This window comes from Amphichorda felina (assembly GCF_050947745.1).
Source record: "Amphichorda felina strain 45539 chromosome Unknown scaffold_4, whole genome shotgun sequence".
Classification (NCBI taxonomy): domain Eukaryota; kingdom Fungi; phylum Ascomycota; class Sordariomycetes; order Hypocreales; family Bionectriaceae; genus Amphichorda; species Amphichorda felina.
In genome coordinates, this window is record NW_028145046.1 from 1,364,130 (window position 1) to 1,385,636 (window position 21,507).

A 21,507-nucleotide genomic window follows, 5' to 3' on the forward strand; every position below is an offset into this window, starting at 1 on the left:
GAGGTAATGTCGAGCAATGTTGTACATTAGCGGGCTAGGGCTGCGGATGGTCATAAATCGGTCACACTTCTCTAGAAGGGGAAGTCATCTAGTTTCCATGAATAGGACATGATTCAACAATGGCTGTTGGCTGTAGGAGACTCGGCCTCGCTCTGGCGAACTCTGGCTTTTTATCCCCTCTTTGGCAAGCGAGGCAACTTGATCAAGAGGATCAAGTGGACTTGGGTGAAAGTCGAGGTTCTTATCAGCTACGAACTCCATGAGCAGTGATGGGCGATATGAGTGGTGACTCTATCAAACCCTGTGCTAGGGATGTTAGCGAAAGCAGAGACTTGAAATCAAAGGCTCTACAGCTAGCGATCCAGAGACGATGGAGCAGAGAATCAAATCATATCACAGGTAGCTCTCTGGAATAGAATAAAGGTAGATGTAAATACCATGCCCATGATAGTGACCTGTCCCATTCCTGTAGGTAGACTCATGTAATACTGGGCGCCATCGTGTAGACTAAGAACAAAGCTCAACTCCCAGAACCTGACATGACGAAATTGCTTCCCCAATGCCTTCCTCGCGCCAATGTGCATGCTTCTATTTGTTGCCCGTATTCAAACACCCGTGCAATGGTCGCTTAGACAAATCCCACGACTCCTGTGTTGGGCCCTACCAGCATGTGGGCCTGACAGTTGTTGACGATATCGTAACTAGCACCTCGTTGCTGTCCGCATCAATCTACATTTTAGAATCCTCGCTCGTCGAAGCTGCCGCCACTAGGATACCTGCTCCTGTAATGCCTCCATCGTGGCAGGGACTTAGCACAACTCTGACGGGGTGAGATCCCTCGCCGAACCGTTTGGCCATAAGGCCATCAATAAAAGATTGACAGTCGAGGAGATAGTCTTGGAAGTGGACAATGCATCCACCCGTATATCCAACGCCCAGCTCTTGGGCTTCCGGGGCCGTTCCTTTTGAGTCCTTCGGTAGCTCATCGCCCAGTGTGAGCAGAGCTATAATGCCTGCTGCGATGATGCCGGCTGCGCGGACCTCGATAGCTTTAGCAATTCGATAAAGTGCTTCTGCTAACTCTTCTGTCCAGGCAAATGTAGGCGATCCGGTTGACTCGGGAAATTCCTCTTTGAGGTTGGACAAAAGAACGGCTGGTTGCAGCGGTTTGAAGTGGCTAAGGAAGGTTGTCGACATGCCATGTCTCTCCAACAGTTTCGCGGGCAAGATATCTTCCGCAATGCCCAACTCGCTCACCATGTAATCCACCAGCATGATCCGCCCGAGCTCCCCGAGATACCTCCCTGCAGTCATGTACTCAAGTGGTTGGAATCCCGGTGTCTCATTCTGGGAGTCCAGCACCTCGTCCCAGCGACTGATCAGCCCCATCTCTCGCAATGGCGGAGCGGTTCCGTTTATGCTCCATTCGGTATTAACCGTGATCTTGACATCTTCAACTCTTTCTCCGGGCAGGACGCTCACAGTTGGGGGTCGCTTGCTAGGATGCAGACGACTCAGCTTCAGGGGAATCGTGGCGTTGCATCCGGTGCCTAGTATGATACCCATACTGGCGCGCCTCAGAACAGTCTCATCGAATTGGAAGATGAAGGACACGAGAGTCGACACCGAGTCGTTGGCAATGGCAGCAACTCGTATTGGCGGCAGAGTATTGTCCTTTGCACTGTTGTAACCGCCAAGGAGCCGCGATCCAAGATCCAGATTGGCTGACACAGCGAATCCCTTGCCCATGGACATAAGTGTTGCTTCGGACAATGACATCTGCTCCATAGGGAAACTGAAGGTGACGCCTAGAGGAAGAGGCTCGTCGGCTGGCAGGTTGAAGATCTCACACCCTTGCCTGACAACCTTAGCAATATGGGTACCGATCCAAAGAAAGAGGCTGTCTGCGTTGTCATGTTTCAGGCGCTCGTCGATGGGCCATGACTGTTCCAAATGGCGTCTTGTCCGACCGGATGTCCCATCATGGGGTCCATTGCTAGGTTGGTTGGACAACGTCTCTTTGCCAAGAAGCTCCACGAACCCAACTCTGAGATTCGTTCCGCCGCTGTTTTTGTCAGTATTCAGGGCTCTCAAGTAGAAGATGGGGAGCAATGGGGCTTTACATGTCAATTGCGAGATGCCTGGTTATTCTGTCAGCTCTGTCCGGAGCTCATGGGGTAGCATATCTCTAGAGGGCCCGTACCGTCCGCTACCCTTTTTACTCACGGGTCGCAAAATGGACTCAGAGATGGGGGTGGCCAGGAACTGGCTCGTCGACTCAGCCGAGAGATGGTCAAAGGTGGCCAGGAAGCGCTTTGAGAGCTCATGGACCCTGTCGAGATCCACGCGCATGGGTTCCAGGAACTTGTCGATGGCCGTTGGAGAAGCCATGGCATTTGCGCTTGGCGGCATGTGCCTACTTAGGCGTGTTGGCGTGTTGGCGTGGGCGGTGGGGTAATAGGTAAAGTGGTGGTAGGTACTTAATCTGTAAAGGTCGCGAGTATCGACTATCGAGGGGAATCGAGGGGAAGGGAGACGGACGGCGGGGCAACGGGGGTTATGATGAGTGACTAGCCGTACAAGTGCTGCAGGACAGGCTCATGTTCACTGGATTACGGCTGGTAGAAAACAACCTGGAAACAAGCCGAACCCCGCTAGGAGCGACAGCGATGAGCGAACAGGCACAATCTTAGGGGCAATGGTGGATGAGTGCAAACAAGAAAGCAGGCGCTGTGATGTGATGGGCAGAGGGATGGGGTGGAGGGATGAAACGCTGGGCTCCCACGTGATGTGTCTCGCTGTCCAAGTCCTGCAAGATCTGTTCAGATGCTGGCGGAGTATGTATAGTAGTAGTGTTGTTGATCAGGCAAATGGGCAGGGGCCTCCTATGTTGTATCTAAGGGTGTAACATGGGCAAATAGGGTGGTGAGGTTGCAATTTGCAGAGGCCGAGTGCGAAAGAATGGAAGTGCCAGCCAACCCAACTTGCAGCTTTCCAGAAGCGGAGAGTGGAAGACTAGATGTGCGCCAGAGCGGAGGAGGAAAGATCCTTGCAACTTGTGGCTTCCCACTTCCAAGAATCCAAGGGCAATTGCAAAGTTCCAGTAGCAGGGGAAGGCGCGGGCGGAAGCGGGAACTTAACTAATTCGTACCTGGTAGCCCGCCGACCCCGCCGAGGGGCAAGGTGCCTGATGACGCGCTCTGGAAGTTTTCCGTCTCTCCATCTTCTATCTTCGGTAACCCCCGAGTCCTGAGTCCTCCACGTCATCCGCGAGTAGTACGAATACGAAGTACGTACGGGTAGCTAGTTAAGGTACTATATCCAATCCGTCGTGCCGGCTGCCATGTCTACAAGAGCCCGCCGGTGACAATTTGCACCTGTGAAAGATCGTCTAGCTGCTAAGCGACGGGAGAGGATGACCATGTGTGACAGGGGCGGCCGTTCTGACTCTCGGTCGGCGTGTCTACCAGGGACCATCGGGATCGACACACGAGTCTTGTATCCTGAATTATGATGCTCAACCCTAAAGCATTGCGTCTCGACTGGCAAGCTCAAAATCACTGCTGCATTTTCTCGGTGCGCCTGCCCCCGTCCGCCGAAACATCCATGGGATAAACCCTTAACGCCGCAAACTCTGGACTCCTGTGCTGCCGCATAGTACGAAGGGCATTATGAGTTATCTAAGAGTACGGAGGTCGCTGCCCCCACCAGATGACAAAATTGAAATACGAGTGGATGCTGTCATCGTTGAGTGCCTGGCGCACCTTGGACAGGAAGACCCCGAGCTCAGGCTCGGACATGACAGACCTAAAGGGCTTGTCCGCAAGAGCTTTGATCAGCTCGTGGACAACTTCCTGAAAATACATACCGATGAGTCTCTGTGTCTTGTCCTAGCAGGCCAAGTCAGCACGAAAGGGGTCAGCGGAGTGGATCGGGGCATGCCTTTGGCCAGGCCCCAATGGGCGTCTTGATGATGCGGCAGCGCACGCCAGTGAAGCCTGCATTCTTGAAATTGGTCTCATGTTCATTGACAATGAGCGTGTTGCTTCCCGTTTGGGCCATGATGGTATGCCATAGAGCCATGGCCTCGTTGACGGGGTAGTCGTCTGGCATGGTGCCGTCGTCGCAGAGGGCGCGGCCGCCAAAGTCGGAGAACTCACACCAACCTCCGGGTACGAGGTGGTCATAGCACTTCTGCAGAAAATCCTCGATATTGCTAAGATAGGAGCACGAGTGGCGCATGTGTATGAGGTTGTACATGTCCGACTCGACCCAGTCGTCCTCGACGTCGTCTATCATAAAACGCACGTTGATGGGTGCCCACCTAGGCTGGATGGGGCTGAAGTCGATGCCAATGACTTGGGCACTAGGATATCTATCGGCGACTATATAAGCCTCTGGTGAGTACTTGGAAAGTGTCACCATGTCATGGGGTTGGACGCTCACTCTCAATGGCCCATAGCCCAGTGCCGGTGCAGAGGTCAAGGATTTTCTGAGGATGGTCGCCGATGGGTGCATTGATGAGGTCGCCGTTGGAAGATTCGAGGTGGATGGCATGCTTTATGGCCTCCCGCCTCTGTTCCTTGTCGTCGTTTGGGAGCGGATACCGCCCATGTCGGTAATGGTGGTACTGTTCGTGCCGAGTGTTAGCATCCCATTTGTTCTTCCGTCGGCTCACTTTTGCCTATTTCTAGGGTGTTTTACATACCCTCCGACCGTTCTCGTATTCGTGCTCCAAGATGCTAGACCATATGCTCATATATTCGCTCGACTGGCCATCGACATCTCGCAAGCCTAACTCGTCGTCATCAAAGCTATCCTCGCTGGCGACGTCCATCGGTGGTTGTTCCTGGACATGGGGGCCCTGCGGCTGGTAAGACTGATAGTGTTGGGTACTATCCCCGTCGGCTCCCGCTCTCCTGGGACTGCTCGAAGACATGTTGTAGCAAGTGTGCCGGTCTGCGTTGGTCGCTGGTTTTTGAACGCGAATTTCCGCGCCGGCGCAACGAGAGACAGAGGACAGTCAAACAGGTCATAGAATTGTGCGAGGGTTTGTGGTGGGTGGTATTGGCGAAGTCCCACATCTTCATCGGGGTGGGAGTTAAGTCTCGGATCGGACCAGAAGCAATGGATGGCAGCGGCTTGTCCTGGCCCCTTGTTAGAACCCTACAGTTAGAGCACACGGCTAGCAGGGTCTCTTGACCAAATGATAGCCAAAACGGGCCCGATGCAGGTCAGCAAGGAAAATGGGTGGTTGGCAAGGTGGTATTGACATCGATCGACCCGCTCCCTCTCCTCGGACCCATGCACCTCATATGGCAAAGATTAGGCAATGCTGGTAATGGCATGATCTAGCACGATCTTTCCCTCGTTGTCCGTCCCGATTAATTGTTGGGGGCGGTGAACATGATGATCGTAGCTGCATATGCGCATTCGAGGTTGAAGGGGCCGGCTGGTCCAGGTGCCGGTTTCGAAGCACCGAGCATAGGCCTATACTGTAGCCCGTCTTGCCACAGGTCTATGGCTACCTGGTACGGATATAGACCACCAAGTACTCCGTAAACAACGGTATATAGATAATGAGTCGAGGCCCCGTGACTGAATCCCTCAACGACCGGCACCGAACTAAACAGAAACACTGAACCAAGCTGTTGGGTTCATGTATGCGTAGCTGGGTCTATAAACCAAGGAACCAAGGGCTCGGGTCGTCTCCAGCACATTGGGCCCCCCCTATTGGCCAAGGCGTCCGCATTCCCTGTATTTTTCTCCTAAGAAGTGTACGAGCCCATCCTCGACTAGTTCCCAGTGATCCGTCACCCGCAAGCTCTTAAGGCCCATCTACTCGTACCATGTACAGCCACTGTCCACCACCTTGGGCCCGAGTCCCGACCAGGCGGAACCTGTGGGGTCCTCGGAGCTTTTCATAAATATCGATCCAAATATTACCAGATCCCATTCGATTAGATAACTCTGGTTGCCCCTATGGTTGTCCCGTGTCACCGTCTGATTCCCAGCCATGCCATGCATCTTGGCAGCTGGTGGTACACCTGGTGGTGGCACAGTCGACGACGATCACCCTAGACCCAGGAGAGAATAGGTTCACGGGCGTGCTTTTTCTAATACTACCTTATCCATGATATATGTGACTTGTCGCAGGGACTTCCAGCTACTTACTATACCTGACCAGTGGACCACCCCCCCAATTCACTCTTCTCGCTACTAATACGTACTACTACTAAGATGGTCGACGAATCTGGCCCCGCCAGTTTAGGTAGTATTATACAAACAACTCACAGTGTTTGCCAATGTCAGGAGTAGATGACTAGATAAAACAAAGAAAAGAATCAGGGAGTGGTAGGATAATGGCGCTTCAATGTTTTTGGAGGTGGTCAGGGTGGCTTGGCTTTACGAGTACTACATAGTACCTAAGGTAGGTAGGTGGTACCTACCTACCTTCCTTTCGCCCCACACACACCACTAAGGTCCCTTCCCCCTACTAGGTACGGATACGTACTCGTACAATCCCCCCTCATTGCTCCTGTGGGTACGGAGTACTTACTTGGCTTTTATATTCATATGTACGGTACGGAGTACTAAGTGCTTAAGTACTACTAGTAGTACGAATAGGCCTACTAATAGTGTTTCCTACTTAGGTACCTAATAGACCGACATAGTCATCATGAAATCATTGTTATTAAATGCTCTCCAAATTACCCAGCGTCTAGGTACCTTACCTAGGTAGAGGGGACATGGCCCTTACTTAGCCCAAGTCGGCATGACGATGTTTAATTGCATGCCTTGCATCTACGCTGAATACTACCTAGCTCATGTGCCCCTTCCGTCCCTTGTATCCGTACTGTGGTTGGCCTAGGTACTATAGCAGGTTGCCTACAACTCCCACTCTCATAGCCCAGCACCATCTCGTCAACTGCCCGTCGTCTATCTTAGAAACGCGCGCAAATAATTCCCACCATGGACGAGAAGGCCGCTATTAATCCTCCCGTCAGCGGTGGCGACACCATCCGCCCCAACAGCATGAGATCTGCCCGCCGCGCCCGCATCGCCGCCGCGCTGCTCATCGGCCTCATCGTCGTCTACTACACTTGCTACCAGCGGTTTGCCGTGCCCACCTCGGACTTGGCCGCCTATTCCAACGTGAGAAACGTTGACGACTATCCGTTGCCCGGATCGGCGGCGGCCTTGGTGCCCCTAGAGGCACACATCATGAGCAAGTGTCCCGACGCGAGGGTACGAGCATTACGAGCATTCCAACGCATACCAAAGTTTCTATTACCGATCAAATGATACTGACTTCTGTAGGATGCCATGCGGGAGCTTATCCTACCCGTCATGCAGCGCGTCTCCGACAAGGTTGACTTCCGGCTCACGTACATCGGAAAGTAAGTCGGACCCCTCCTGTCAACAAAATCCCACCGGCGCGCAATGCAAGCTCACCTATATCCCTTCCCTGGCAGAGCCACCGCCGACGATGGTGTCGACTGCCTCCATGGGCCCTCTGAGTGCATGGGAAACATCATCGAGCTCTGCGCCCGTGAGCTCTACCCAGACCCCAAGATCAGCCTCGGCTTCGTCATGTGCCTCAGCAAGGACTACAAGCACATTCCCGAGCGTGGTCTGGTCGAGGACTGCGCCCTCGAGCACGCCATCGACTTCGACGCTCTCAATGAGTGCGTCACCCGAGACGACGGCGCCCACGGCATAGAATTGCTGCGAACTAGTGTCGAGAGGACGGCTAAGGTGCGTATACACACACATCATTGCTAGCAGCGGGAGGAGGCACCGTTACTGACGAACTGTTTTTTCGGGCAGCTTGGCGTCACCAAGAGCTGCACCATCCGTCTCGACAACGAAATATACTGTATCCGGGACGGCGGCAAGTGGTACAGCTGCCCCAACGGCCCGGGGGTCAACGACCTCATCATTGCGATCGAGAAACTTTACCGCCGCTCTTGAGTGGCGCATACACCTGTTCCCAAAGCTCGCTCGCCTCCCCCAGCGTGTAGCTCATCGCCAGCCCGTCCATACTTGCCTCGTTTCCGCCTGCCATGGCCTCAAGCGTCTCAATAATGCTCTCCAGCCCAACCGCCTTACCCGTCGCCTGTGTGGCTCCAGCCTCTAGTGCCACATGCACAATGTGCACGTGCAGGTGGTAGTAGGTTGGCTGGTAGTGCACGTATAGCTTGAGCTGGTCCCGCTCAATCATCGGGTATGTCGCTACCGTCGCATCCAACAGGTGCTCCCGCATCCGCCGCAGCCATCCCACATGTTTCTTGCGCAGGTCCCTTAGCGACCACAGATCTCTCCTCTCGACTAGCGCCAGAAGGTGCAGTGCATCCATAGTCTTACGGTCCCAGTTCAAGTCTGGTAGCAGCAGGAACCCGTCCTTGTCCTCCTCGGCCTGTCCCTCGATATCCCAGGGCTGCGTTCGGAAGATGACGTCCTCGACTTCGGTCTTTCCATCGAGGATATTGAACACCCAATTCAGCCGCCCCTGCTCGCGCTTTCTCTGCATGTAGGGCCGAATATTGTCTCTATAAATGTCGGGCGTCTCGGTCACGAACCGCACTCCCTGCTTGCTGTATTTTTTAACGTGCGTCTCTGTGCACGGGTAGATAAGGTTAATCTTGAGATCCGCAAAGAAATCGTCCCTTTTCTCCGTCTCAGTGCCGCCCGTGCGTGCCATGTACCAGTTGTAGATGTCGTTAGCACCCAGGGTGCGCAACCGCGCCAGTGTCGAAGGGATGCTGCCCAGGTACGCTGCTGACTCGGGAAACGGGGCCCGTTCGAGGATGAGAAGCGCAGGTTTGTCGTCAATGGTACCGTACATGGCCGTCCGACGCCCAGCCTGGTCTAGAAACCCCCACGTCAGCGACAATCTAACACTATGTATTCCGTCGAAGATGTTGCGGTACCCTGGTTCAGGACGCGGTCCAGCTTGAATCGGGGCACCAGCGCCTCGGCATTGGCCTTGACCCCGTCTGCCATGGTGTAGTCTCTATAATCTTTGCACGAAAGCAGGTCGAAAACTCGCTGGAAATTCACGAGATGCTCAGTCTAGTTGTTGGGGCTGGGATCATAAGAAGGGCGAGGTTTGGGGACGCGACTGATAAACTGCCCCTCCAACCCCGCCCAATTCCAAGCTCACCGACCCAGTCACACCGCTTCGATGCATTTTGAGTCCATCTATTCGTACCTGGGGGAATGTATCTACTACTAGTACTACTAGTGCCCTAGCGCATTCCATTGGTAAATAACACTTATGTGTAAGCAATGGAGCGACATTAAGCGTCGTATACGGTCAGCGTAGTCGCCATTAATACTCAATATTGAATAGCTGAAACGGCACAAGGTATCTTGCTATGTAAACTAAATAAATCAGGAGTGGGAACCTGATCAAAATGCCCATGTATGACGGGATATGCATCATACAGGCAACTGAAGATGTTCCGAATCCTTTCCCACCTTTATAACTACCCTCCCACCTCACAACTTCTAAAAAGAAAAGGATGCAAAGGCAGCCGTGCCACAAACCCCTTCTAATCCAGCACCAAGCGACCCGGACGTCGGACCCCCTCTAGTCCCTTGCACTATCGCAACTCCTGTGGCGGGGATCCGCCGGGTATATAGAACGAACAACATGAATCAGACAGAGGGCGCGGCCGTCAGTCGGGTATAGGTGAGAAAAGAAGAAGAACTGAATTGATTTGTGGTTTTTGTGGGGTTTTCTTTCGATCTCGAGCCTGTTTGCACAAGCGAGATAGCCCAGCGGTTGTCCCAGACACCGAAACACCTAGCGCTCGCTGTTCGTGATTCAGATGCGAATCTCGGTTGATAGGAGAGTTTGAAACGTGTCGTTCAAGAGAAAGGCATTAGACATGTCGTGTAGAACTGAGGGCCTGAGTACCCTGAAATATACGAGATGAACGCTCAACAGCTGGGAATCAATCGTGTGTCTTTTTGTATTCCTCTATGCGTTGAAGCGGACAAACGAGCTTGGTCGAGAAACGACGCCTGCAAGGTACGTACCGCGCAAAATAATGACAACCAGAACGCCATAACCAACTGGGTATGCGGAAAAGCCTTGACGCGCTGGAATTCGAATGCTTCAAGAAACGTGGTGACGGAGGCAAGGTTAAGTCTGTGTCGAGAAGCCGTGGTTGCCGTTGGAGCCCGCCTCGGTCGAACCATCACCGTCGATGGTCTTCCTCCAGTGTTCAGGCATGCAAACGCAGACCAGGGGGAATGCCTTGATCTCGCCAGACCCAGGGGGTGAGCTATCGCGACGGCCCGAAGCGTTCGAGACACCACTGTCCCTCTGGGTTTGACGCCGCATCTCCCACTCATCAGCACGCTCATCGAGCATGATGCCTGTCGCCCAGCCATCATCCCAGATGCCAACTATCTTCAGCATGTCGCCGCGCTCGAGGGTAAATTCGTCCGTCGCACGAGGCTGGTACGCCCACAAGGCAGCAACGCGGTCGCCAGGGTGAATATCGTCCTGGGAGTAGTAGTCCTTGAAGAAGGGCAGTTGCTCAGATTGCTGGCTGCCGACGCCTTGAGGTGAGGAGAAGCCACCCTCTGCACTGGTCGGAGACTGTGGCACAGACGTCCCAAATACGGAGTTGCTGGAGAGTGAGCCGTTCCTCCGCATGGCAGAAGGTGGCGGGCGTAGCACACCGGCGCGAGGCTCCGATAAGGGGCTGTCGCCAAAATCGGACGAGGAATGGGCATTACTCCCCTTTCGGTGGCCAGCCATGTAGCCAGCGGCGGCCCCAGCGGCGGCCCCAGCGGTTCCAGCCGACGCCGATTTGCCACGGTGTTGTGAGGAAGAGTCTCCCGCGTGCCCTTCAAGAGCTGACATGCGAGCGATGCGGCCTCCTGGGAGAACCTCGTAACCTTGCGGAGCTTCCTGGCGGGTTTGAATCATGCTGCCAGGCCCCTTCCTTGAGGGCGAAGGCTGATTGAAGATGCTCCCCTTCTGGCTGCCTTCACCTTTGTTCCTTCTGCGAAGGCAGAAGAAAACGGCCGCGGCAATGAGTGCTACAGCTGCAAGGGATCCAACAACGATACCTGCAATAGCACCTCCACTCAGGCCACCATTATCATCATCATCAGCCGGGGATGAAGACTCTGTGGGGTTCGAGGACGCACTCGGGGTCTCCAAAGATAGGGTGGCTGTGATCGATGGAAGCTGTACGCCCTCACACCGTCCCTCAGCATCGCCATTGTAGCAGCAGGTATCTGTTGAGTTTACACCGCCCTCAGAGCAATACCAGCAGAAGCCGAGAAGGCTGGATCCAAAGCCGCAATTTTCTGGCTCATTGTCGGCACCCGTGATGCATTTTCCACCAGAGAGAGATTCTTCAGGCAGGTGGCAGGTGGTGAAATCGGCCCGGATCAAATCGGCCAGATTGTTGCTGGGGTTTGCACAGAGGTCCTTGTTCGACGTGAGGAATGCGGCACTCTGGGCGAAGTCGGCGCAAGCATCGGCGCAGAGGGGTATTGACTGCTCCTCAGAGAGACCGCAGGTCTCTGCTGATTTTTGGACGATGGCATTACAGATAACGGTGGTGGTGAAGCGGGCATACCAGTCCTTGGAGTCGGTGAGGTCGATGTTGTCGCAGCCAAACAAGTCCTGGTACCTGTTGGAAGTTAGCATCGGCGAGAGTAAAATTGTGGTAGGCAGAGCATACTTGTCCCGGATGTAAGTTGTCTTGATGTAAGACGATAACTGCTCGTCAAATGACTTGGTGTCCGAGACATAGGACAAGAACGAGCTAGAGCTATGGTTAGTATATCGACTTTTAGCAGTATAAATTGGCAGGTGACTCACTAAGCGTCTGTGAGACTCTTATCCTTGGAAAAGGAGGCCGACTGGAAGGCAGGGCAAGTTGAGGAGCCCTTTAATGGGATACAGTTCTCCGACTGAGCATTGACGAGGATCGGCGAGGTAGCCATTAGGGCCAAAATCGAGCTTCCCATGGTCAGGCGATGCCGCCTTGAGGGCCCTCCGGGATGCATTTTGTGGTACAGTCTCAGGCAGAGACGATTAGGTTGAATTAAACGGAAAGAAGCAGCAGGGAAAAGTGCGGTCGATTAGTCTACTGCGCTTTGTGGTCAAAGAGGGTTAGACCTCATTATTTGACGGGATATGCAACAGATCGCGACGTTTGATGCCCGATGGCGCGGGATGGCGGGTCGCTTGTGGAATTGGCGATGGACACGTAGACTAGGCTTTGCCCAGTAGACAGTCGTACCCAGATACCACAGATTCGCTGTCGTGATTGTTGGTGATCAATGAATGATGGGATCAAATTGAGTTGACGCGTTGATTTCGGCTAGATGGCGAGAAGAAACGAAGGACACGCAGTTGGCACAATTGGTGTAGCGATTGACCAAGGCCAATAAGAGCGGGAGTAAGCGACTGTCGAGAAGAAAAGCTGGCGTGGGCCAAAAGGAAGGTGAAGGTGAAGGCGCGGTCAAAGGAAAAGAGCGGGAGCAAGAGCTGAAGCTCGGATTCAGCAGGGCCTATCGGGACGCACGTTCCCCGTCGTGAAGGTTGTGGTGACTTGTCGCCCTGAGAAATTGGGAGGAGCCAGACTCGGCGGGAGCTGGTTCCTGGGGGCCTTGAGACCTAAAGGTGGAGGTCCGCAAGGAGGGCACGGCTGGAGAGAAGTCCAGGTTCGACGACGAAAGCGACGATGAGGAAGAGGAGAAGAGGGAAATTAGGAGCGGTGGTGGTCTGTCCAGGCGGGTGCAACAGTAGCACAGTACCAGCAGTCTAGCAGAGTAGGGTGGTCCGGCGCAGTGGGAAAATACTACTATCGTATTAGGGGGGACTCCTCCTGTGCTCGTATGTACCTGGGCAGCGTGGTGTGGTGCGTGGATCCTGTCGACAGCGCCAGACCGGGGGACGACGTGGGATTGCGAGATGTTGTTCGGCGCAATTGCATGACCAGCTCATAGAACTTCCGCCAAGATTGTGATGTTAAGGATTAGAGATAACAACGCTTGGTAGTTACATGATATGGGCACTGAAGGGCCGGATCTGACGACGCTCTGGCCTGGCGGTCAGCCTTTGAAGGCCACGCCGTTTAGGTTGGCACCGCGTTTGGTACCAGATGGAAACGCCATCATTCAACGAGAGGTATCACAAACGGTGAAAGTTGGGCAGAAAACACCTGCCCAGCATCGTCAACTGCCAAGACCACCCCGGCTGGGGACCGTGCGAGGTTCTTGTACCTTTCCACCAAGTCTCCGCAGAGATATACACGTGTAGTTGTGCCTGGCCGGAGTGTAATTTTGGGGAACAGGGGTCGTGCAGGACGGTGGCTGCAGAGCAACCACTCAGCAGCGTCAGCGCCAACAGCAGCTGCAAGGAACCCCGTCTAAGGCCTGTCGCCCTCTTGGCTAGCGTTGTGACATTTCGATCGTCGTCTCATCTGGGATTGCTCATCCGCTGCACCGGTGTCTGTCATTGTCTTGTCACCGTTCTTGGTAATATTCGCCTTGTTCATTGTCAAAGTTCATCATGGCTGGGTTCTGCCCTCTGGCGTCGCGCTGTTGCTGGCGCTTGTACGGAGTACCCCGTACACTATCCGTACTACTGGTACTTTTCGTGTGGCGCATAGCTGTTTGGAGATGGCTGGAGCAAGCTCGGCACATTGCGCAGCCTCCAGCATCCACCGCCAGCGTCCGCCGTTGCGCGACTTGCTTGTTCCAGTGACAGTGAGTGGAATGCGGCAACGGGTGCCACACGACGGCTCGGGTCGCGTATCACAATCACAGTCTCCACGTGGAGTCCGGGTTGGCTTTGGGTTTGAGTCTTTGACAGTTCCCGGTGTCCCACTCAAAAGTCGAGTTTCAGAGCTGATGGCATCGCCTCAAGCTTGGGCCTCCATGACCTCCATGACACATTATTAATACTCGTATTAATACAGCCGAGTCCCAGTTTGAGTGAGTAACCCCAGAGCCGCACGTCTACGGATACCATCCCGTTTTAGCAGCACAAGCATGGCGTCCATGTGGTGCCAGTATAGATACGAATATCCGTAGCGTTCATTAATTCGGCCTTTGTACAAGTTATGAATGAACACGCTGGTCCAAGCGTCCATAGTTCAGTACTTGGGCTGATTCCAGAGCTGCTCACCTGCCGCCAGCCTGTAGTGTCCCTGTGAGGCCGTAGGCGATAGTCTCCACGTAGTATTATTAGTCAAACCTTTCGAATCACCGTCGATCTGCGATTTTCATCTTTTGGTTGGCTTCGAAGAGTTATATTCGCCCTATTATTCCAGCAGGCCAGGAATACAGGGCATAAAACGCGGATGTCGTGGATTGAATAATACCCAAGGCCATACGCCACGGATATCGCCTCACGAAGGCGGACGACACTGGAGGGTCAGCCTACCATCCGAGTAGGTTTGCCGCTGTTAACAAGGTGGGATGTAGAGTATTATACAACGAGGGTTGCTTGCCACTTGGCAGCGCGCAGCTCAGGGACGGAGACGGCTGGGACACCCCTCATTCCCCGAGTCGCGTGCCGACGGCGTTTGAGAGCATAGGTAAGTAGGTACGGATACGAGCCTGCTCAGATTGCTCTTTACACGCAACGTCGCCTTCTACTAGTAGTACTACATTGGCAATGTACGAGTAATAGTACTCACCTAGGTACGGATATTCGTACTTACTCGTACATACTAAAGGTACCACTGGTGCTATCCGTACCTAGTGCTACTAGTAGTAATAAGCAAACATCGGGCAATGGCCATGTGCCCAGACACAGAATGAGTCAAAGGGCAAAAAGACGGCAGGAAGTGTCTGCACGAATTACCTACGGAGGAACAACCCGCCGAGGCTTCGCCTGATCTTGCCAGTTGGATTCGCACCTCCCTCCAGTGAGTCCAGTCGGGCAGTCGGCCAATAGCGCGTCCTGGTTCGCCACTACCCCAGACATTTGCTACGTTAGTATTTAACTAGGTGGCCACAGCAATTTCACTAACAAGAACGGAGCCAGAGCACCCCGCCTCGCGCCTCGCCTCCATGCTTAGTGCCGACCTCCCGACTTTGGGCACCACCAGCCATCCCTGGTCTGAGATTGGACACTCCTTTGGCCACCGATAGTGGCTCGTGAACTCTCCTTACAGGCATCTCTCTCGAAATTCACACTCAAAATGAGACTCTCCGACTATGGGGCACCGGGGTATCGGTGCTCGGGCCCCGGTCACCACCGACTCCACGGGTCAGAACTGCAACACAAGCCGCATGATGCCATTTATTATTCCATCGCTCCCCCATTTCTCGTCAGAATGTCGTAGCAGAGCGACAGGTTCTTATTGAACTTATGATATCCCATTAGAGTATTGGTCGTTAACACGACGACTTGCACGCCCAATACCCCCAATCCTCCAAGGCCATCACTATCACCATCACCATCACCATGGCCTCACAGTCACCGGCCGGAGGAGGCCAGGGAGGAGGAGGTCAGGGAGTAGGAGTGACTCAAGCACCTCCGTCAGGCCCTCCGTACCTCCTCCCGGTTGCCCAGCTCGGCGGCACCGCGACCACCACACTTGACGTGCCCATCTGCGCCGTCCTCATAGCCATCTTCGTCACCGGCGCGGCCCTCAACATGACCATCTTTCGCCGCAACCTCGGCCGGGGGCACAAGTTCATCCCCTCGGCCCTGACCTTTGGCTTCTGCATGGTCCGCATCAATGCCGCCGCCATGCGCATCGCCCTCGCCTGCCACCCCACCAACGTCAGTCTGGCCATCGCAGCCGGCGTCTTCTTCAACGCCGGCGTCCTAATCTTCTTCATCATCAACCTCATCTTCCTCCAGCGCCTCGTCCGCGCCTACCACCCGCGCCTCGGCTGGGGGCGGCCCCTGACCTTCTTCTTTCGCTCCCTCTACTTTGGCGTCTTCGCCTGCCTGGCCATGGTCATCACCGCCGTCGTCTACGGCTTCTACACCCTCGACCAGGGCGTCCAGCTCAAGCTGCGCGACATCCGTCGCACCGCCGCTGTCTTCATGGCCATCCTGGCCTTCATCCCCCTTCCCGGCACCATCCTCTGCGTGCTCGCCGCGCCTCAGGGCGGAGCCGCCGACCCCTTTGGCACCGGCTCCATGCGCACAAAGGTCGCCCTCGTCATCTTCACCTCCTCGCTCCTCGCCCTCGGCGCGGGCTTCCGCTGCGCCGTCGGCTTCATGCCGCGCTCGCTCGCAGACCCGGGCTGGTTCAACCACAAGGCATGCTACTACGTCCTCAACTACGTCATCGAGATCGTCATCGTCTTCACGTACGCGCTGTCCCGCTTCGACCGCCGCTTCTGGATCCCCAACGGCAGCTGCAAGCCGGGCGACTACTCCAGTGCCGCCCCCGGCCCTGATCCCTGGAAGCCCGCCGTTGAGGACGCGGAGACGTCGCCGGAGGAGGAAAGGATCCCCACGGCAGATGAGGAGAGGCAAAGGGAGCAGTCTTGGGAAAAGCACCTGCGGAGCGAACTCCGGCAAAAAGAAGCCGTTTGATTCGTCGCGTTCGATATAGAAATACCTAGTAGAGACTGGCTTAGATTAGATGGATCGGTAAGGCATATTCGGGCAAAGAATGCATCTCATCTCGAACTTGTATAATAAATTAGTGACATATAAACCACCCACACATGGATACAAACCGGTTATGCTCAAGGTACCCTGAGTCGAGGAGCGAGGATATGGAAATTCTTAACGACACTGTGCTTTTCTTGCATTGCCAATTCTATGATTCGTATCTGAATATTTATCGGCCCAACCAGAGCAGGGAAGCTTGTAAGCCGTGCCTCGCGCGGCCTCCTCTCCATACAAGGGTTTTGTCATGGCGGTTTGCTGTGCTCCGTACATTGGTGTCATGTGTAGTAGTCGTACAGGGTCCAGTCCTCCTGGTTCCCGTATTTCCGGCGCTTCCATCTTCCGGCGATGCAAGCTGGACAGTACGAGTTTGTTCAAAACACGGAAAGCAGCGCAAGCTTAGAGGAAGTAGTCGGGTGTCCCTGGTAAAAACATCAGTCTTTTCTCGTCGTCTCATATTATGCAAGGGCCACTTACGCCTCGAAACCATCGGCTCGCCGGCTCTAGGGCAGGGATCGAATTGCAAGCTACTCCGGTCAGTATCCATCCGATGTTAAAACATAGAGGCCTATCATACAAAGTATATTTCAAGTGCTCGTCAATCTCCATAATGGCAGCCTGGTTACCACATCGATAGCAGTAGTTGGGCGCTGTTTCAATGGGTTAGCACATGACACCACAGCACCTTCTATCCATGAGCCTACCAGAGAAGATGGTCACAACATTCCGATCCTGAGACCAGTTGTATCCCTCCATAACAAGCTGGTGAGCTCGCGCAATAAGCGTCAGACCATTGTTATGGTTGAAAGCCTCTGAAATATCCTGCCCAAAGGTGTATCCTGCACCGCGAGGGGAGATGCCCCAGCCACATCGGTCGTCAGGGTCGGACCACAAAAGATCGCACATGGGTCCCTCGTGGGGAACTTCTTGGATTCGGTCAAGAGCCCTAATATTGTCCAGCGTGTCAATGCTGGGCGACAGACCGCCGTGAAGGCAGAAGATCTGATTCTCGATCAAGGCGGTCAAGGGCAGATAGTCGAAGAGATCGGTGAAGTACTTCCAGACGTTGGCGTTGCCATATTTCCGGAGGCACTCATCGTAGAAGCCGTAAACTTGGGTGATTTGGCGGGACTCGTGGTTTCCGCGAAGGATGGTGATGCGCTGAGGGTATCGGATCTTGAGGGCGACGAGGAGAGTGACCGTCTCAACAGAGTAGTAGCCTCGGTCGACATAGTCGCCTACATCGTCGTTAGATAGAGCTGACGGAGTGAAGGACAGGGAAACCGTACCCATGAAGAGGTAGTTTGTGTCAGGGTTGGGACCGCCAATCTTGAAGAGCTCCATGAGATCATGGAATTGGCCGTGGATATCGCCGCAGACGGTGACGGGACATTTCTGCATCAATGAATTAGTCCAGGCCCCCCCGGTGGCGCCATCAATCTAGACGTACTACTGGCTGAACGTTGGATTCCTCTTGTAGAACTTCGCGCGCCTGGGGGGGAAAGTCAGCTTCAAATCTCGCGGTCACGCGAGGGGTTGCGCAGGTAGCTCGATGGGGGGATGCCGAGGGAGGTCAGTTTGCTCTCGAGGCAAAGTTCCCCAGCTGCGGTAATCTGTGCAAGCTTGTCCTCTCACCTTGTCGCAGAGCCTCTGGACATCCACCTCAGCCAGCTGCTTGCAGCTCATCAGGCTCTCAATCCAGCCATCCAGCGTGGGGATAGAGGCGGGCTCGGTCTGAACGGGCGAGACATCGGCGGGCGCCCTCCCGACATCCTCCATATTAGTATCCATGGCTTGCACAGCTGTGTGGCGCGGCGGTCGCAAATGGGTCGACAGTCGAGGCTCGAAGGTGGAGGAAATGACGTTGGCTGCGAGAACTGAGGTCGGGTCGCGAGCGGTGGGGCAAGGCAACGCGAGCAAGCTGATGCAGCTGAGGTCAAAGCAGATGTGGCGGAAAGGGGGAGCAGCCGGGCCGAGTCGGAGGGAGGCAGGAAGGGATGGGGTATCGCGTCGATGGGCGTGGGCGTGTCGTCTGGAGACCCTCTGGACCGAGGCGTGTCAACGTAGATATGTTTGGGTTGCTCAAGAGATGCGTCGGTCAGACAGTGAAAAGGGTGTTTGGCTGCGGGCGGTGATCGGGGGCGGAGGGGGAAGCACCTACTAGGTAGGTACCTAACCAGCGCCTCACCCTTCGAGATTGCGGCGCTGCCCCATTTGCCTACCAAGGTACCTACCTACCTATGGCCACCTGTGGCCACCTGTGGCTGCAAGTGCACCACCACCAACGCACCACCACCAGCCCAGTGATCGATCCCACCACCAACAGTCCAAGCCGCCCACTTTCAGCTGCAAGCCTCCTCCTAACAATTGTCAAGCTGCCCCCCACATCTCCCAAAGCATCAAATGTCAACAATGTTTCAACTGCTAGCGTTTAATCACGTTTGTTAAGCATGAGCGCTATTGTTTTTCTAGTAGTGGCTTTTACCAGAGTTTTGAACCAGCCACCGTCGATGGATAAATTCAATTGCTAAGGTCCTGCATAATCCCCCCAACGCTGCCATGCACCGAAACTCACGTGCCCACAATCATGCCATCTTCTCTGGAGTCCTCTGGAGTCCTCTGGAGTCCTCTGGAGAGCCCGCTCTCGCCAAGTTCCTACCATCAGCTCCTCAAGTAGAAGAAGCTAACCGCCACCAGGAGAACCATTTGATGCACTCTCGACATCTCTCCCCACCAGATCCATGAAGTCGAGTCCAACCTCGGACAGCAACTTGGCATGCTCCTTTGCCCTGTCCATACACTGGGTCCACACCTCTCCGCCCCGCTCCGTGCTACTGAGCTGTCTCGCGAGTATCAGGTTGAAGGCTTCCACTTCCTCCTTCGCCCACTTGACACATGTGCTCATCATCGGTGGCGGGAAGCATCCTTGGAAACACTTGACTGTGTTGTGAATAATCATAAAGTAGACAAACGAGACCTGCCATATGTACAAGTGCAGGTCTCCCTGGAAGATGCATTGCCTTAATATCAGTTAGCATGCGTTGCATAGATATTGTATCCTCGTCAAGTTAACTCACCTAGCACGCTTGCGGAGCGTGTCACTACGAGCGGCAAGATACGCCTCTCTGGCCCGGTCCTCAAAGCCCAACCTCGTGAGCCAGCTGACACTACGTTTCACCTTCCCCTGTTCGTTGTGCGATGTCTCAAGCTCACGGATGATGACACTGGCCAGCTTGCTGCATCTCTCCTCCACCTTGAAGTTGATAAAGTCCTGCGCCACGGCATTATTCTTTAGCCCCCGAGCCAGGCCCTTGAGCTTCTCAACCCGAGCTACAGCCGGCTCGCACCGCTGCAGGGCAATATCAATATCAAGCTCGTCCATCTGGCTCTCAACCCAGCGGAGATTTTGTTGCTTGCCATCCACCTCGATGAGCATGTCTTTGACGTCCGACAGAGTCTCCAGTAGCTCCGTCTTTTGAAGAAGGCCGGGATCTCTCGATGCAAAGTAGTTAATCGTCTCCCTGGCCTTGTTGTTTGCCTCCATCTCGGATCGCAATCCCTTGCGCAGCTCCTCGACAGCTTTCCGCACATTGAGTAGCAGTTGCTTCTTCTCGGGGTCCTCGGGCTTCTCAGTGCGGTAGATGAATGATTCTTGGCCTCCACCGCGAACCATGATGGCGTCAGCGAGCTTGTTCCTCCCGCCCGAAGACTCGCCCGTGCTAGCCATATCCACAACCTCAATGTCCAACAGCGACCAGCAGCGGTCAGCCACCAGCTTGGACATGGGGCCCCGCGAATCGGCATGAGATCCCTCCACCTTTCGCTTCTTGCGAGAAGCGATGAGCAAGTGGTCGTTGAGAAGGAAAATCTGCATAGCCCGTCGCGACTTGTACGTCGCATTGTCAAGCTCGATCCAAGGGCCTGCGTTCTGGACTACATGCCGCCCAGCTGCGTTGGGCAGGAATTTTTGGGAGCCCTCCACGTTCTTGTACAAGGCCTGCATCTGCGAGTTCCATAGTGCGCTCCTATCTGCCACGGAGCTGCGTTTGTCCCTCTTGCTCAGACCTGTACCAATCTCCCCCAGATTGGCCGACTGGTCGCTCTTGTTCGACGCCGAGCGGAGGGCGGTCGTATTCGTCTTCAAGTCGGCCATCAGGTTGCGCAGAGCTCGCATTTCGCCCTTGAGCTTCTCGGCCTCCTTGCTAATCTTGATGAACTGGGTGCGGTTCTGCAGGAGGTTCTGTTGCAGATCTGCTGATGCGCGGTTCTTGAGCTTGTGTAGAGACGCCTCGAAGTCTCGGATTTGGTCGTCTGTCGCATCGCTCAGGACGCTAGCCACGTACTGGTCCGGGGTAAGATTGGGATCGCGCAGCGCCTTGATGTCGGGTACGGGCGCTGCACCGCCGGCCCGTGAAGGCGGTGGTCCTTCCTTTTGCACAAACTTATCCAGGGACGGGACGGCGGGCATTGGAGGTGGCGCGGACGCATCGAACTCTTGGTTGAACCGGGTCGAGTATCGTCGCTTCACAAGATCGGACGTCTAGGGCGCGTCAGTCTCCGGGATCTGCGATACCATTGCTGGACCACGGCTTGCTCACCTTTCCACCAGCCATTGGCGGCGGTCGCGGACGAGACTGTGCATGAGCCTCCGGGATAGGAGGGACGGGAGCTCGGTGGGCATCATCTTGAGGGATGGGGTTGGAGATCTGGCGCGGCGCGCTTATCGTGGGGCGGCTCTTCCGCTTGACACTTCGAAGAGATATCTTACTGCGTTCCTCGGACATTTTGGCTGTCCTTGGAGCTCAGCAGGCCGACTTGAGAGTCAGGTCGTTGGAGTTCAGCGTGGCACCAGTGACCAGGCACCTACCTATGGTTACCAGCTG

The 21,507-nt window shown here is 54.8% G+C and overlaps 8 protein-coding genes across 8 annotated transcripts; 2 read left to right on the forward strand and 6 right to left on the reverse strand.

The window, feature by feature from the left end:
- Nucleotides 1-729: 729 nt before the first annotated feature.
- ACO1O0_004197 (major facilitator superfamily-domain-containing protein) lies at nucleotides 730-2,391 on the reverse strand (the record flags this gene model as incomplete). Its single annotated transcript, XM_083193638.1, has 2 exons — nucleotides 730-2,065; nucleotides 2,204-2,391. 2 exons carry the CDS (start codon nucleotides 2,389-2,391, stop codon nucleotides 730-732), a joined length of 1,524 nt encoding a protein of 507 aa, XP_083050586.1.
- A 1,289-nt stretch (nucleotides 2,392-3,680) lies between these two features.
- ACO1O0_004198 (class I SAM-dependent methyltransferase) lies at nucleotides 3,681-4,939 on the reverse strand (the record flags this gene model as incomplete). Its single annotated transcript, XM_083193639.1, has 4 exons — nucleotides 3,681-3,890; nucleotides 3,988-4,385; nucleotides 4,447-4,684; nucleotides 4,709-4,939. The coding sequence occupies 4 exons, from the start codon at nucleotides 4,937-4,939 to the stop codon at nucleotides 3,681-3,683; spliced, it is 1,077 nt and encodes a 358-aa protein (XP_083050587.1).
- Nucleotides 4,940-6,972: 2,033 nt separating this feature from the next.
- ACO1O0_004199 (GILT family protein) lies at nucleotides 6,973-7,785 on the forward strand (the record flags this gene model as incomplete). The annotated part of the gene is made up of 3 exons (XM_083193640.1): nucleotides 6,973-7,248; nucleotides 7,321-7,400; nucleotides 7,476-7,785. 3 exons carry the CDS (start codon nucleotides 6,973-6,975, stop codon nucleotides 7,783-7,785), a joined length of 666 nt encoding a protein of 221 aa, XP_083050588.1.
- Nucleotides 7,786-7,939: 154 nt separating this feature from the next.
- ACO1O0_004200 (HIT-like domain-containing protein) lies at nucleotides 7,940-9,006 on the reverse strand (the record flags this gene model as incomplete). Its single annotated transcript, XM_083193641.1, has 2 exons — nucleotides 7,940-8,871; nucleotides 8,934-9,006. The coding sequence occupies 2 exons, from the start codon at nucleotides 9,004-9,006 to the stop codon at nucleotides 7,940-7,942; spliced, it is 1,005 nt and encodes a 334-aa protein (XP_083050589.1).
- A 1,147-nt stretch (nucleotides 9,007-10,153) lies between these two features.
- Nucleotides 10,154-11,979, reverse strand: ACO1O0_004201 (uncharacterized protein; the record flags this gene model as incomplete). The annotated part of the gene is made up of 3 exons (XM_083193642.1): nucleotides 10,154-11,663; nucleotides 11,715-11,798; nucleotides 11,855-11,979. 3 exons carry the CDS (start codon nucleotides 11,977-11,979, stop codon nucleotides 10,154-10,156), a joined length of 1,719 nt encoding a protein of 572 aa, XP_083050590.1.
- A 3,478-nt stretch (nucleotides 11,980-15,457) lies between these two features.
- On the forward strand, nucleotides 15,458-16,546 carry ACO1O0_004202 (uncharacterized protein; the record flags this gene model as incomplete). Its single annotated transcript, XM_083193643.1, has 1 exon — nucleotides 15,458-16,546. The coding sequence occupies one exon, from the start codon at nucleotides 15,458-15,460 to the stop codon at nucleotides 16,544-16,546; it is 1,089 nt and encodes a 362-aa protein (XP_083050591.1).
- A 477-nt stretch (nucleotides 16,547-17,023) lies between these two features.
- PPH1 (Metallo-dependent phosphatase-like protein) lies at nucleotides 17,024-18,415 on the reverse strand (the record flags this gene model as incomplete). The annotated part of the gene is made up of 7 exons (XM_083193644.1): nucleotides 17,024-17,046; nucleotides 17,102-17,151; nucleotides 17,202-17,274; nucleotides 17,329-17,862; nucleotides 17,914-18,019; nucleotides 18,075-18,116; nucleotides 18,260-18,415. The coding sequence occupies 7 exons, from the start codon at nucleotides 18,413-18,415 to the stop codon at nucleotides 17,024-17,026; spliced, it is 984 nt and encodes a 327-aa protein (XP_083050592.1).
- Nucleotides 18,416-19,307: 892 nt separating this feature from the next.
- Nucleotides 19,308-21,408, reverse strand: EXO84 (exocyst subunit EXO84; the record flags this gene model as incomplete). Its single annotated transcript, XM_083193645.1, has 3 exons — nucleotides 19,308-19,644; nucleotides 19,702-21,164; nucleotides 21,223-21,408. 3 exons carry the CDS (start codon nucleotides 21,406-21,408, stop codon nucleotides 19,308-19,310), a joined length of 1,986 nt encoding a protein of 661 aa, XP_083050593.1.
- Nucleotides 21,409-21,507: the final 99 nt, after the last annotated feature.